The sequence below is a fragment of the Diabrotica undecimpunctata genome, chromosome 5 (genome assembly GCF_040954645.1).
Source record: "Diabrotica undecimpunctata isolate CICGRU chromosome 5, icDiaUnde3, whole genome shotgun sequence".
NCBI classification, from domain to species: Eukaryota; Metazoa; Arthropoda; class Insecta; order Coleoptera; family Chrysomelidae; genus Diabrotica; species Diabrotica undecimpunctata.
In genome coordinates, this window is record NC_092807.1 from 61,462,524 (window position 1) to 61,478,781 (window position 16,258).

At 34.0% G+C, this 16,258-nt stretch overlaps 1 protein-coding gene across 1 annotated transcript in view; it reads right to left on the bottom strand.

The window, feature by feature from the left end:
- Nucleotides 1-16,258, bottom strand: part of LOC140442216 (sodium-dependent noradrenaline transporter-like) — a 340,132-nt gene that overhangs the window by 85,155 nt on the left and 238,719 nt on the right. The window contains exons 5-6 of the mRNA XM_072533294.1: nt 11,480-11,611; nt 11,292-11,354 (exon numbers count right to left, since the gene is read on the bottom strand). Of these exons, the coding sequence (XP_072389395.1) occupies nt 11,292-11,354; nt 11,480-11,611 (195 nt within the window). The remainder of the gene's footprint in view (nt 1-11,291; nt 11,355-11,479; nt 11,612-16,258) is intronic.

A 16,258-nucleotide genomic window follows, 5' to 3' on the forward strand; every position in this document is an offset into this window, starting at 1 on the left:
TTAGGTGAAAAATATGACACTAATTGTAAATGGTATCCGAAATTAGGCTACTTTCCCTTATATACACGCAGAGATAATGTAATTTAGTTTTCTAATAAAATAAATAATAGTTACACTACTGTATTATTGATATAAAAAAAAACCTAAAACTATACACCTACATATATTGTATATATGTATTATGCACAGCTGCGACCAGTGAATAGTTTACACCCTTGCGTATCTAAAAGCTGATTTTTTGAATTTTTACCTCGTTTAAACACACATTTTACATCAAAGTTAATTACCAGTAGCGGAACCAGAATGAGATAAAAAAATAAAAATAAAATAAAGCTATTTTACAAAATGGAAATTATAGAAAGAAGTTTTTTTGAATAAAATATATATGTTCTTAATAACAAAAATAAGAAAGTCTGGGTTAAATATCCATGTTCTTTTAAATCTGTTTTATATTAAATATTAATAAACAGTAACACAATTAATATTTCGTATAACATTATTGTCCATACAACTGTGCAATCTTCTTTTCATAGATAGCACCAATTTCATGTTATATTCAACAACCTTCTCCCATGCCTGCTCAATTGCTCCCCTTAGTTCAAATACACTGAACTGCAAAAGTAACCGGACACTTGAAATTCCATAGTTTTCTCATTTTAGTCTTGTTGAACTGCCCTGTATAATAATTTAATTTATTTATCAAAATGTAAGTTGTTTTTATCCATTAGTTTGTTATTTTAACCCTCCGTCGGTCGCATGTGTATCAAAATGATACAAGCTCGCCAATTTTCAATGCTATTATTGAACACTAAAGTAAGGAGAACCCATCTTCATAGTACCTTCCTAGAGCGGTTTAGTCTACTGCTCAGTCGTATTTGTAACGTCTTAGTGTTTGAGTGTGTTTACATACAAGCGTATTGTATCATATTGATACATTGCGACATAACGTATAAGTGTTCTTTTACTTTGGTTGTATTTTAGGCTATTTTCGACCTACTTGTTATAAATAAGTGTTATTTTATATTTTTATTTTTAGTATAATGGCTGCAAAGCCGATTTACAATCTAAATAATCCGAATGATGTAGAATATCTTCAAAAATGTATGTTAGAAGAGGACGAAAATGAAGATGCCCCTAATCAAGTGGAAGATTTCGAGGATGAACCGAAAACAGATGCGGAAGATCGGCCAATGGATGAAAGAGTTGGTGACTTTGATATGTACTAAGAGAGTGGGACAGAGGAAGAACCAGATTTACACGACAATTTGTTTTACTTTGGAAAAGATAAAACCACTAGATAGATGAAAACAGCGCACGCGAAGAAGCGGCGCACTGAGCCACATAACCTAATTACACGTCTCCCAGGAGTAATACATGAAAAACGACTAGCTTAGTTACAAATAGAATGTTGGAGTCAGATATTTTCTGATAAAATGATACAAACAATAGTCAAGTTCACAAACCAGTACATTCATCTTAAAGTAAGGGATCAACCCGACAACGACAACGTGATGCAACTTACACTGACATGACAGAACTCAAGGCCTTCATAGACCTTTTATATCTAGCAGGAACTTTGCACGCCAACAAAATTATGTTAGAGGCTCTCTGGGGTACAGATGGATACGGCGTGGAAATATTTCGACTGGTTATGAGTCTCATAAGGTTCAAGTTTCTTATAAGATGCCTGCGTTTTGATGAGTGCATCACAAGACCTGATAGGAAAGCTGTTGACACAATTGCGTAAATTCGAGAACTTTTCGACGATTTTGTTCATAATTTACTAGGACAGGGTATGACTAGTGACGAAAAATTGAAGACTTTTAGGGGTTGTTGCGGGTTCAAACAATATATCCCTTCAAAGCCATCCAAATATGGAGTAAAAATTTATGCTATGTGTGATACAGTTACTTTTTATAGTTATAGCATGAAAATATATGCTGGAAAGCAACCACATGGACACTATGAACAAAGTAATAAACTATCTGATGTCGTTAGAAGATTGGCACAACCTATTTATAAAACGGGCGCAATATAACGGCAGATAATTAGTTTACAGATGTGCAATAATTTGTTACCGAATTAAAAAGTAATAAACTGTCGAATGTTGGCACAATAAAAAAACATAAAAGGAAACTGCCAGCAGATTTGCTAAATGTAAAAGGGCGACCACCAAGATGATTCCATAGATCAGACATCAGGACATGCTACGAAACCAGACATGATCACATATTAAAATAAAACCAAGTCAAGTGTCGACGTTGTCGGTAAGCTTTGCGCTTCTTACAACGTTGCTAGAAACACACGTCGTTGGCTCATGGTCGTCATTTTTCCATGCTGAACTTTGCAGGCATTAATGCTAAAGTGGAAGTGCTAAATTTCAATCGGAAATAGACAGGAGAATATACGGCGTCGCCATTTTCTTTGGAAACTAGGCCATGAGTTAGCCTTACCACAATTACAAAATAGAAGTCTTATGACGTAAGGTTATAGTGGGCAGAAGTATGAGAGACATGTTGCAGTGTTTTACAAGGCTTGCGGACGCAGCAAGTGAATTAGAACTTGTGGTAAACGAGGAAAAAACCAAATATATGTTGGTTTCTAAAAATCCTCGAAATATCCAACAAAGAATTCAAATTAACAACCATACCTTTGAGCAAGTCAAAGAATTTACATATCTTGAATCGCTAGTAAACGCAACAAACACGACAAGCGACGAAATAAAAAGACGCATAGCAATAGCAAACAGAACTGTTCACGGCCTCCAGAGACATTTAAAAAATAAAAATATAAAACGTGCACTAAAGCTTAATATATACAGGACCTTAATAAGACCAGTTTTGATATATGGGGCTGAAACGTGGATCTTATCTCAAAATGGTAAAAGACTTCTTGGTATTTTTGAGAGAAAAATTCTTAGAAAGATTTTTGGGGCCGTAAATGAAAATGGGCTATGGCGTCGAAGATACAACTTTGAACTGTATCAGTTATACACCGATCCAGATATTGTGAAATTCGTTAAAGTGCAGAGACTTAGATGGGCTGGACACATTGCTAGGATGTCAGATCACGAATACACGAAGAGATTAACATTTTCACAACCAGAGGGCACAAGAAGCAGAGGACGACCACGAATGAGATGGATTGATGATGTGGAAGAAGACCTACAGATTCTAGGGGTTAAAAGATGGAGGGAAGTTGCCAGGAATCGACAGGAGTGGCGACTTCTTTGTGAGCAGGCCAAGATCCACAACGGATTGTCGAGCCACTTATGATGATGATGACGTAAGGTATATCACGTTCATACCACGTATAAAGCGCTCAGCGGATTTAGACCAACGGACGAGCCTGATGAAGAAGCTGAACTAGTGGCTGAAGAATATGCAGCTCAAAAAAACCGCCGTCGCTGTGCTTTATGTTACACATCACGAAGGACCAGGTTGAACAAAACCATTTGCAAGAATTGTAAACGATATATTTGTGGCGAGCATACAACCCCAGTGTGCACATCATGCCACTTAAAGTTACAAGAACAAGAAGACTCAAGTGACACATAAGTAATAGATCGCCTCCGCAATGAACTGAAATAAAGTTTTTTTTTTGGTTTAAAATATTTATAAGAAAATAATATATTTTCTTTTTGCGTCATATAGAAAGGCGACATTTTATTTTTACCAATTTATAATGTAAGAAGTCAAATCATTTTATATGAGTACTTATGTTATTTTTCTATGTAAGTTACCGTTTTTTGATAATATGTAAATGTTTTAAATCCTACTAAAAGAATAAATTATAAAAATAATAAAAAATACAACTAAAATACCACATATATCTGACTGCGTGTTAGTAAATTTTATAATCACGTATCAAACAGATACATTGCAACCGTTGCTGTCAATAGCTTTTTACCCGTAAGTCACGTCTTCGGATTTACATACACAAATCTGTTTTTTTTTGTTATCACAATGTATTTACACAAAAAAAAGGAGGAACATAATGAATTATTGGATATTATCTACAACGCTACAACTACGCTTGATCTAAAAACTATTGTTGTTACTGTAATTTTAACTTAAAGTTGGATATATCATTTTGATACATTGCAACAGCTTTTACACAAGAGTTACGACCGACGGAAGGTTAAACAGTTAAAAGTATTATTTTTGGTGACAAAAGAAAGATTGGTTTAAAGTGAACTCGAAAATCGAATATTTACTTAAAATAATGCTTGTTAAATTATTATGTTCATTTTTGTTGGATGTTTGCTGCTTTTTTGGGAAATAAAAGTATTTTTAATAACAAAATATAATTTGTAATGAGGCCACTAGCGCAAATACTTGCTATTCATAATGATGGGTGTTCCAATCGATATATCTTTGATACATATGTTTGGCGTTCCGCGAAGCACAATATATATTATTTTATAAAGATTAGATTAGTAGCGGAAATACTTGCTCTTCATAATGATAAGTGTTCCAATCTATAATATATCGCAGATATGTTTGGCGTTGCGCGAAACAAAATATAAAATGTTTTATAAAGATTTCGAGAAACTGGTTCTTACTTAAGAAGACTAAGGAAAGGACCAAGGAAAGTACAGGAAAGACCACGGTTACCAAGTGCTTCGAGATCGGACAGTTACTACTACAGCTTTGTCTAGGAGACTGGAAGATGTTCAAGGTACCATAGTTTCACCGGACACCCTTAAATCGAAGATTAAGCGAACAAAAATTATCATCTTATATACCTACTACAGGATCTTTATTGGACGTACCTCATCGAGGACAACGTTTGGAATTCTGTCGTGCTCATTCAGGTTGGATTAGGAAGATTGAAGAAACGTTCTGTTTACAGACAAGACTCGTTTTATGAGATATTTACCTGATGGCCGCCAAAAATTGTGAAAAAGATCTGTAGAATACTATGCCTAACGTTGTTTAACTCCTAGAATACAGCTTAGTGGTGAAGGTGTAATGGTATGAGGTGGCATTTCTTTGGAAGCACATACAGGTCTGTTTATGTTAGGGCAGGTGTCCTTATTGCTGATACGTACATTAAGAAATGTCTAGGAGAACATGAGTTTCTTTATAGGCATTTTGTAGGTGAAGATTTTCTTCTAATGCAGGATAATGCTGGGCTGCATATAGCCAGGATAACAATGCAATACTTAATACATGTTGATATTCAGTTACTAGTCTGGCCTTTTAGAAGTCCAGATCTGTGAGGGATAGATATTCAAAATTATTCAAATTTTTATTTGTTGCTACATTAATCAATCTTTTGGAATTTGATTTTTATTTGATGGTTTGTTATGGAACATACAATAAAAATAATTTATTGGAGTTGAAGTTTTTTTTAATACTTTTTAGTTTACTTTAATAAACTTAGTGTCCGGTTACTTTTGCGGCTCAGTGCATATTCCGTGGCCGAAGGTTTCTTTCATTTAATTTATTTGTCAACTCTGTCCACATATTTTCGATGGGGTTGAAATCTGGACTCCGGGAAGGTCACAAAAAAACATTAATATAAGTTTCCTCTAACCATCCTCAAACAATTCTAGTCGTATGCACCGGGCAATTGTTATGTTGCAAGAAAAAGGGAAAACTCTGGATTACTGATGGCTGGATTTCGTTCTCAAGAGTATATTTGTAATATAACACTGTAATCTTTCTTCTATATAAGAACAAACGGCCGGCCCTTCAGCACTTATTTTTCCCTATACGTTGACCGATAATGCTTCACTATTTATAAAATTATGAGTATATTGTTCATCAAACCAATGATTTCTCGGTCTATAAACTCTTATTCGACCTTTGCTATATGATTGAAACACTAAAAAACTCGGAATATGCAAAGTTAGATCAAAAGTTATCTTTATGCAATCTAGTTGCTCTGTCCTTTTGGACAGACCTTCTGTTATCTTGAATCCTCACAAACGTGCTATAAAGTGAAAATAATCCCATCTTTGTTTGACTTTTCATATGCACATATGGCTCACGTTCAAATCTGCAGCAACTTACCTTAGTGGCTAAACTTCTTCGAGCTTGGCAATTACTTTTGTTTTTTTGCGTGTCATTCAAATGTATTCTAGCATTTTGGAAGCGCTTAATACGCATTTTTGTTTAAATTTTTTTTAATACGCGCAAAATGATTGACAAGCTCTTTGACATTTAGCAAATCCCTACGAGTCACTGAGATTTTGCATTATTACAATGTAAACATGAAGGTGTAAACTATTTAGTGACCGCAGCTGTACATACATACATAGTAAGTACATAGTGTTATTATGTGCCCCTGATTATGGTCCTGTACTTCACTAAGCGAAGCTCTGTTATTTCAGGAAAATATGAGCCAGCAGTTTTTGGCTTTCAGTATTATAAATACACAAAATCTAGAAATTATGACCTAATTTTTTAAGGCGGTCATCCAGCGTTTGAAGTTTAGTTTTTATATGGTTAGCAAATCATAGCAAAGCAACAGCAAAGTGTTTGTTTTTTAAAGCTATACGCGATGAAAAAAAACGTCTATATGCCAACCTCAGATGCGTAAGACAATGAAGTGGAAGACGTATACTCGGTTATTGAAGACACAATGAGAAATATTTTATCTAAAGAACCACTCATAATCATGGGCTATTTCAACGCTAAGGTAGGAGAAACAAGAAATTATAACATCCAAAATATAGGAAACTATGGGTTAGGTATTAGAAAGAGCCGCGGCGAATGTTTAATAGATTTTGCAACCGAAAGCAGTTTGGCCCTTGTCAACACAATGTTCGAACATCACGCCTGTCGTTTATCGACGTGGACCAGCCCAAATGGAGAATACAAGAACCAAATTGACTACATATTGATTAGAAACAGATTGAAGACATATTTTACAAACGTAAAATCTAGACCAAGAGCTAACGTGGATCCGATCATAAATTGTTATGAGCTTGCTTTAAGATGAAGCTAAAAAGAACAAGGCCACACTAAAATCAAAACAGGCTGGAGATTTCAAATCCGAAAACATTTAGAGATGCGTTAAAGGAAACTAGTATGTTAAACACAGAGGACAACCCAGAAGAAATGTGGAAAGGTTTCAAAAATGCCATAGAAACCTCTGTAGAAATAACCAGAACCGAAAAAAAGATCATCAAGAGCAAACACTGGATGACAAAGAGAACGCTGCATCTTTTTGAAGAGCGAAGGAGAATCAAATCTCTCATATATCAAAACGACAGTAACAAAAACGAATTAGCAAGGTTAAATAGAGAAATTAAAAGAGCATGTAGGGATGATAAAAAGAAACATATAAATGAAGAATACGAAGAACTAGAGAGACATGCAAACCGGTATGAATCCCATAAGCTATATAACAAAGTCCGATATCTATCCAGGGAATTTAAACCAATCACACAAACAATAATGGATCAAAACCAACATATTATAAATGACGAGAAAGAGATTGCGGAGGTATGGAGAAAATATTGTCAAAGTCTATACGCTGATAATCCCCAGTATGCAAATCACGACGAGTTCACTGCAGAGAGAGAACCAAACATTCTAAAGTTAGAGGTAGAAAAAGCAATCAAAAAGTTAAAAAATAGAAAATCTCCTGGCGCAGACCAGATCATCGCAAAAGTTTTAAAAGAGACTGGAGATGTTGGAGTAAATGTTATGCATATAATCTGCAAAAAGATTTGAGAAACCAGAGAGTGGCCCAACAACTGTACAACATCCACTTTCATCCCTATATTCAAAAAAGGAACTCCACTAGATTGCAGCAACTGCAGAACGGTAACCCTAATACCCCATGCAAGCAAGGTTCTACTTCATGTAATACATTAACGACTAAAAGCTTGTCTATTGCCTCAGATATCAAAAGAACAAGCGGGATTTGTCCCAGGAAAAGGCACAAGAAAACACATCCTTAATGTCAGACAGCTAATCGAAAAAACTCGTGAATTCAATACTCCTATGCTTATGTACCTTATGGATTACACAAAGGCTTTTTATAAAGTCAAATGGCAGCAGCTATGGTCCATACTAGTGGAAATGGGAACACCCCACCACTTAATTCAACTAATTAGAAGTCTTTATAAAAATAATAAGTGCACAGTAAATATAAACAACACCCATTCCGATCATTTCAGAACAGAGGCAGGTATCAGACAGGGATGCATAATCTCGCCAACTCTGTTTAATATTTACAGCGAACACATTATGCGAAAGGTACTATACCCTGGCCGCTTAAAACATGGAATCCAAGGTCGCATGATCACTCAATGCAAGCATCGACAGGCACTCGAAACTAGACCTTATGGAAAACTGTTTACACCGTCATTATTTGTGTCATGATACTATAACTTAAATGTTTTATGTATCATGATTTGTGTTTCACTTTCGCTGGCTGGTGAATTTTGTGAAAATGTTTAAAATTAATGTAAATCAATAACCTCTAAAAAACGGTATAAATATATTATAGCAACATTGTTAGTTCGTTTTTGTTGAGCGGTGTAAACGTGGGAAAAGTGGTAACATAGGAAGAGGAATATTTAAGAGTGCGTGCCATTCACATGATCATTCCATCTTTTCAGCGGCTCAACTATAGATGGATGGAAGGGTGAAATATCAGTAGGAGCTGAAAAAATCAGTAACTTGAAATATGCTAATGACACTTTAATAATCGCGGTAAATCAAGAAGAAATGGAAGACATAATGAGATGTCTGGAGGAGAAAAGCAAAACATATGGACTAAAGCTAAATAGGACTAAGACAACGATCATGATAGTAGACAGAGCTCGAAATAATCTTCAACACATTAAAGAAATTGGGGGTTTTGAAGTAGTTAATAGTTTCATAAACCTGGGGTCCCTAATAACAAATGACGGAGGGTGTGACAGAGAGATACGTAGAAGGTTGACTATTGCTAGAACAGCTACGATGAAACTTATAACAATTTGAAAAAATTCTAATATACACAAAACATAACAATACACACAAAACTAAGGCTGGTAAGGGCACTCATTTTTCCCATAGCCACATATGCATCCAAAACCTGGACCTTAAACAGAGCGGATAAAAATAAACTAAGACGCTTTTGAAATGTGGCTATACCGCCGCATGTTAAGAATATCCTGGATTGATCATCGCACTAACGTATCGATATAATAACAACATAAAGTAAAGGATATATTGCTTAAAAAATACAACAGAGATATTTGCAGTATTTTGGACACATTGCTAGAAGAATAGGTACGATGGAAAAACTAATAGTCGAGGATAGAGGAACATAGAATTGAAGGAAAGAGACCTAAGAGAAGATCTCTAAGCGGTTGAGTAGATCAAACAAAAATATTGATTAACGAAGTGTTACATGAAGCCGAACAACTAGCCCAGGACAGGGAAGGATGGAGGGAAATCGTGAAAAAACGGTAAAGGTCTGATGGTGTCACCACATCCCAAAAGGGATTAGGACAGAGAAGGATATGCGATAATTATTAATGAGATATTGGTTATTTAGTTATAACTAGCGGACCAACTCGACATCGAGTTTTGATGTAAGTTTTGCTGATATTTAAGAGGGGCGGAGTCTAACGATCCATGGTTTCCGTCGCCTGGTGTAAATGTTCCAAAAATCCTAAAAATAAACTGTATCGACGCAAATTTTTTTGAATTGAAAATCGATACAGTATTTTTTTTAGGATTTTCAGGAAGATTTACATTAGAAAACGAAAACAATATGATTGTTAGACACCGCCCCTCAAATAAAAAACGGAAGTAAAACCGGAAGTAACTTTTTTTGCATATTTTAGATTGTAAAATGCCACGTTTAAGAAAAAGAAGTCGGTTTGAGAACTCTAACTAACTAACTAACTAAATTTATATTTAAATATTTTTTAAATTTAAAAAATACAGAAAACAGTATGATTCTACGCGCTAGTCTACACTACCGCCTACTGTTCCACTTTTTTGAGAATACGCCACAATTTTACTTTATAATAAGTTTATTTTTTATTTATTTATTTAAAATAAACCTAATTTAAAGTAAAATGTGGCTTATTCCCAACAAAATTAATAATATATTTCTAACTAATAAATTAAAAACAAAGTAATGCTTACCTCATTATTTAATTCTTCCAGTATTAAACTCAAAACGTAGTCTAAATCTCTAAATATCAATCACAACACCTCACACACGCTGCACTAGTTGGAAACAGAATACTTTGTAACTAAACATATAAATAAAAAAATACCAACTCATCAGATAGTGTAAAACAGACCCCATAAATTAAAATCGGAGACAGGAGGATCCCGAATTTTGAGTGGTCATTATCGTTATTCCTTAAGTGGAAACACTTGTTGGTGCATTCCAGCATTCGAGAATTGACGCGTTGTTGCATTGTGTATAATATTGAGTTCCTATACTTTACTATAGGAAAAATTCATTTTATGGCCGCCATTTATAAACCGGTTCGAATTTTTTAAATTTTAAACCTTAGGGGGAATCTACTCAACAATCTGTTTAATTATTCGAAAAAATGATTCTCCTATCTATCACCGTTTAGGAGGAGTATTGCGCACAAGAAAAGGGCTTAGCCTTTTAGTATATAAGATTAATGAATTTTTGTAGGTGAATGAGTTAAATAAAATTAGTTAAACTGACCTGAACCGACAAAAAACGTAACAGTACGTACTATTATTACATAGATTCAGTTTACTTCTGAGTATTATAGTCACCGATGATTGATTATTAAAATATTTCGAGTATATGAATATTTTTTTCTTAGCTTGAAGGCTATTCCAATAAGCAGATTCGATTATAATTATGTACAGAGACTAACAGATTTTTTTTACAGACATACAAGAATAAAAGTAATGCTGAGATGTATGTACGTTACAATGGTTAAACTTTTAACTGTAGTTTGAATTATTTAAAAGATTTTTAACACTTTATTTATTCAACGCAATATATAACAGCGGAATTACAACGGTGATATTTATAACTCGAATGCTCTTCTGCAACCGGGATATAAATATCCTCTTACGATTAATAATGTTGAAATGATATTAGCGGCTTATCATATGGATTAGATTCATACCATAACGCAAGGCAAAATCGAGAAGTAAAAGAGATTATAATTCATTTTATTCTTACTTGTCTGATTCTAAACAGATTATCTGTTGAAAGCTGGTTATAAAATTAAATCGTATAGAACGACAAAAACGACAAAATATAAAAATATATGCGTTTTTTATTAATTTTATCACAATTATTTTAATAATCTTAGTTCGATAAAAACTTACCAAGTATCACATTGTAATAAAAAGATACATAAAATGACACCAAAACAGCACAAAATCCAACACCTGAAAAGTAAAAAATTCAGGTTTCCACGACAATTAAACAAAATAAAATTTATTTTATTTTTGATAAAACATTTTTTCACCAAGTTTTTAGAAGATAATGGTGTTGAATAATAAACGTAATTTACCTTTAAATAAAGGACATATTCGCCATAAACTGACAGGTCCTTGCCTATAAAACTGACCAAGTAAGAGTTCCATATAAAACAATGGAACGGCTCCAAACACTAACATTAACGTATATGGTATTAAGAATGCCCCTGCAACAAAGGAAACATATTTAAGAATTATGAATTAGTTATTAATTATTAATTAACTTAAATAATTATACAAAAGTATATGATTTATATGTGGTAATAAAATTTAGTATATAGTATATTTCACGAATTTGCGACAGTTTTAAATAATTCCTAGACACTCGACCGACAATGGTCCACACTACTGTACTGCATAAGAAGTATGAAATTAAATTGCTTCAGTAATGAAAATATGAAACAATTAAACAATCTAAATTGAGTTAAAAAACCTTTTATAATATTTTTTACAGTATTAGAAGTTATTTAGAGTAAATTCTTTCGATATTACCCATGTGCACTGTTTGTTACAATAGTATGGTTGTATGGTTTGTTACAACCAGATTAGTTATTAAATAGAATCTAGTGTGGTTCTAATCAGTGAGCTCGGAGTGATTAATTTATTATGTAGATATTTATTGTATTCCCCTCCGCCTTTATTTGGGTTTTTGATCATTTGAAGAAATTAATACCTTACTTTAGCGATACTTCGAAACTGGTTGCAAATTAATGGTACTCTAATAAGTTTGTCATAGTAGCACTTGGGATTGGAAAGAGTTTTTTTGTGTCTTGCTTCGTACACACGCACTTCCACTCTAAGTTCCACTTTCACCGATACGCGCTAGAAAAGATGGAAGGCGAACAACTGTATTAAACAAGAGCCGCTGCACTAGAGAATCGAGTAAGAGGATACGGACACAGTACGACCATCACAATTCTGGTCACTTCGTACTTGGGCAACCAGAGCTTCAGAGTTCGAATAGAACAAGTCCTGTCCAAAGTGTCCTGTCCTTGAGTGTAACAGGGTGTGGTCCTGTCACCCTTACTGTACACAATATACACCACAGACGTTCTAAGGATACCATTAACAGGTTGTATGCCGCTATTTTGTAACTTACTTTTACGTGGTCCCAAACTAAAAAAATAGAAAAAACAGTATGCCGTTGCTAATAATTATGAATAATGATATTTTATATGTAATTGCTATTTCAAATATTTAAGAAAGGGTAAAAAAAAATGACGCTCATAAGCGGCAGTGGCACTGAATTTCGGCATTTATATCCGTGTACCGTTGACGCTTATAAGCGTTGCCTATACTCTACAGTAAAACATTATTTATTTCAAAACATGTAACAAAAACAAACTTTAATATTAATAAAACTTTGACTGGTATATTTTATTTGTGAATTATGATGCTGCAATTTAGACAATATCCTGGATTTCCAGGACAAGTTTCGCACAAGTATCTTGTATCCGTCCGTTTTTTTTCTTTGGAACAGCTTTTGACATCTTTTTCTGTCAAGTTGTTTTTTACCTGGAGTCGCTTCCCTTTTTATTAGCCTATGTTCGATATTTGATGCTTTTTTTATTTAAATTCTCATAAGGAGGTCAAAGTTCATTTATGATCGCCATTCTAAAATCAAATGATGACATTTTCTGTCCAGAATATATATTATATAAGTGAAAAGCATTATTAAGCATCATGTCCATAATATGGAAAAAAAGTTTCTTTGGCCATCTTATTGTTTTTCTTTCGTGAAAGTAGTATGAAAGCATTTAATCAAGGTGATCTACACCTGACATATGTTTATTGTATTCGGCGACAGGCAATGGCTTAGTAACTTTTTGTTTTCTTTTATTTTCTACTTCAACCATTGTATTTATATATTTATTTGAAATATATAAAACATCCTTCTTATCCTTCCACTTTCCTATCATTACTCCTTTAGCATATTGCGCAATGGTTTCTCCCTTTTTCAGCTTAGTTGAAATAACAGCTTTGGGTGTCATTTTTCTATTAGACCGAAGTGTACCGGTGCAGTGAGTCTGATTCTTAATTAGAGTTCTGGCTAAAGAAAAACTGTTGTAATAGTTGTCCATATAAATATGATAGCCAATATTTAATAATCCATCCATTAAATGTAGGACAACTTTTTCAGAATGTCCTTTACTGCCAGTATCGTCTAATATACCAGTATATACAGCAAATTTTTAAGCAACACCTCTAGGGTTTGTTAATAAATACAACTTAATCCCATATTTGTGTTTTTTGTTTTTAATGTATTGCTTGAACATAATCCTGCCGCGAAAAAGAACCATGGATTCATCTAGAGATAACTCACATCCTGGATAAAATATTTCTGCCATTTTTTCGTTAAAGAAATTTATTATCGGTCTTATTTTGTAAAGTCTATCTTCAGGTCTAGATTCACCTGGTGGGGGATTTCTGGAGAAATGAAGTGCTCGCAGTATCAGCAAAAACCTGTTTCTACTCATACTAGAAGAAATTCTAGCGGTATTAAATAAAGGATCCCGTTTCCAATAATCGCGCATTCTTGGTTGTCGTATAACACCCATATGTAACAATATTCCAAAAAATATTAATAATTCTTCCTTCGTCACATTTTTCCATGAACAAATTCTAGATTTTTCTTGTGTCTGCACCGATAAAAAAATATTTTCCGCGTTAATATTTGTTTCATCAACTATAAATTCTAAAATATCATCAGTAAATATACTACGAAAAAAACAGATTGGAGTGTTTTCTGGTAGAACTGCATTGAATGACTGATTTTTTAGAAACGGAAAATCTTTCATCTCACCTGGTACATCATCCCAACAGATGTCGGAACATTCATCTATAGTTTCTTCAGCCGCAGGTTGTTGTAAATCCACATTTTCTTCAGCCGCAGGTTGTTGCGAATCAGATATTACTTTTCCGATTTCATTCTCACTCTCCGAGTCCGTTCCTGTTCATCCGCAATCAAATTCCTCCTCTAATTCAAAATCACTAAACTCATCACTATTTTCCAACATTTCTAACAATTCTGCTTCAATGTACTTATGATAACGACTCCTTTTAGGTCTGGAAGGACCAGCCTCAACGTATTCATTTTGCATGATAATAAAACAATAAAAATACTTGAAAAACTTGAACCACGTGTATTTATGAGTAATAAGTAATAAGTATCCTTCCTTGTGTACCTAATAAGAAATATGCAACACAACTGGGGTTCCGACTAAGAAATGTAAATAAATATATAAATACGTACCGAACACTTATAAGCGACGGAGGTACTCGAACAAAATACATAGTGACTCTTATAAGCGTCAAAGGCATCCAACCTGTTAACACTACTCAGCCTTTATACCGACGATACACCGATTCCGGCAAAACAAAGAAACATCGAAATAGCAATCAATAATCTAGTATAGAAGAATGGAGCATACAATGGAAATTGGCTTTAACTCCCAGAAAACACAAGCAGTCCCTCTTTCACATACGAAGAAAGGACTCAGAGGAACAACTGACGGTGCAAACCAATCCCATCGAATGAAAAAGAGATGCTAAATGCCAGGAAGTCACAACGGACCAAGGATTAAAGTTTAAAAAACATATAGGTAAACAAAAAAAGCCACACTACAAAAAGAAAATATGGCAAAAGCGTCAATAAGAGGACTCACAGACAGAAGAAGCAATAAGAAATAAATCTAAAATAAGACTGATAAATAGCATCATATCACCTTTATTAACATACGCGTCTCTCTCATGGAGAAATGTCTGCAACACAAACAAGCATAATATTCTTTTACTACTTGATGTGCCTATCTGTTTCGAATGTTGGCGATCATCATGGCAATCTTTATCTTATCTGCAGCAGCGCGGAAAAGCTGCACAGATGTTGTATTTAATCAGATTCTGAGGTTATTTAACCAAGATGTTCTTCTTCTTCCTGGACCTCATTTTCCAAATATTTTTCCTTGCAGGATGGCTTGAAGGAATCTGGGTATATCTGGGTTCATTTCGCATAATATGTCCGAAGAACCAAATAATTGACAGCATATCAGACAGGATTACATACATGGTCTTAAAACTAAGTCCAAAAACTAAAATAAAGATCGTGCAAGTTTATGCTCCAACTGAAAAAGCAAACGATGAGGAAATAAATTATTTTTACGAAGACCTTAAAAAAGCTATAGACAACAACAAAGAATCCAAAATAATAATAATGGGAGACTTTAACGCCAAAATTTTTAACGCCAAAAAGCAAGATTGGAAATTTTGGATTCGGCACAAGAAATACACGAGGAGATAAACTCATGGAATTCCTGGAACAAGAAAACATGTAGGTTATGAATACTTTCTACAAAAAGAAACCTAACAGAAAGTGGACATGGGTCGCACCTAACGGAACCACCAAAAATGAAATAGACTATTTTCTCTCAAACAACAAAGGAATATTTGAAGACGTCACAACAATAAACAACGTAACAACGGGTAGTGACCATCGTATAGTTAGAGCAAAAATCAATATTAAAATGAAAGAAGAGAGAAAAATGATTTTTAAAAAAACAACGAGGATAGATGCCTTTAAACTAAGAACAAATGAAGAGCAATTCCGATAGGTCTTAGCGGATAAGTTCGAATCTAATCCTTTACATAATCAAGATCAAATTGACGAGATTAATAAAAACATATATAAAAACCTTCTCGCAGCAGGACTACAGGTCGCAAAGAAAACAAGGACTAAAGAAGACAAAATAAGCAATGAAACTAAACAGCTAATGACGGAAAGAAGACAACTACTAGCGCAAAACAAACGCCATACTCAA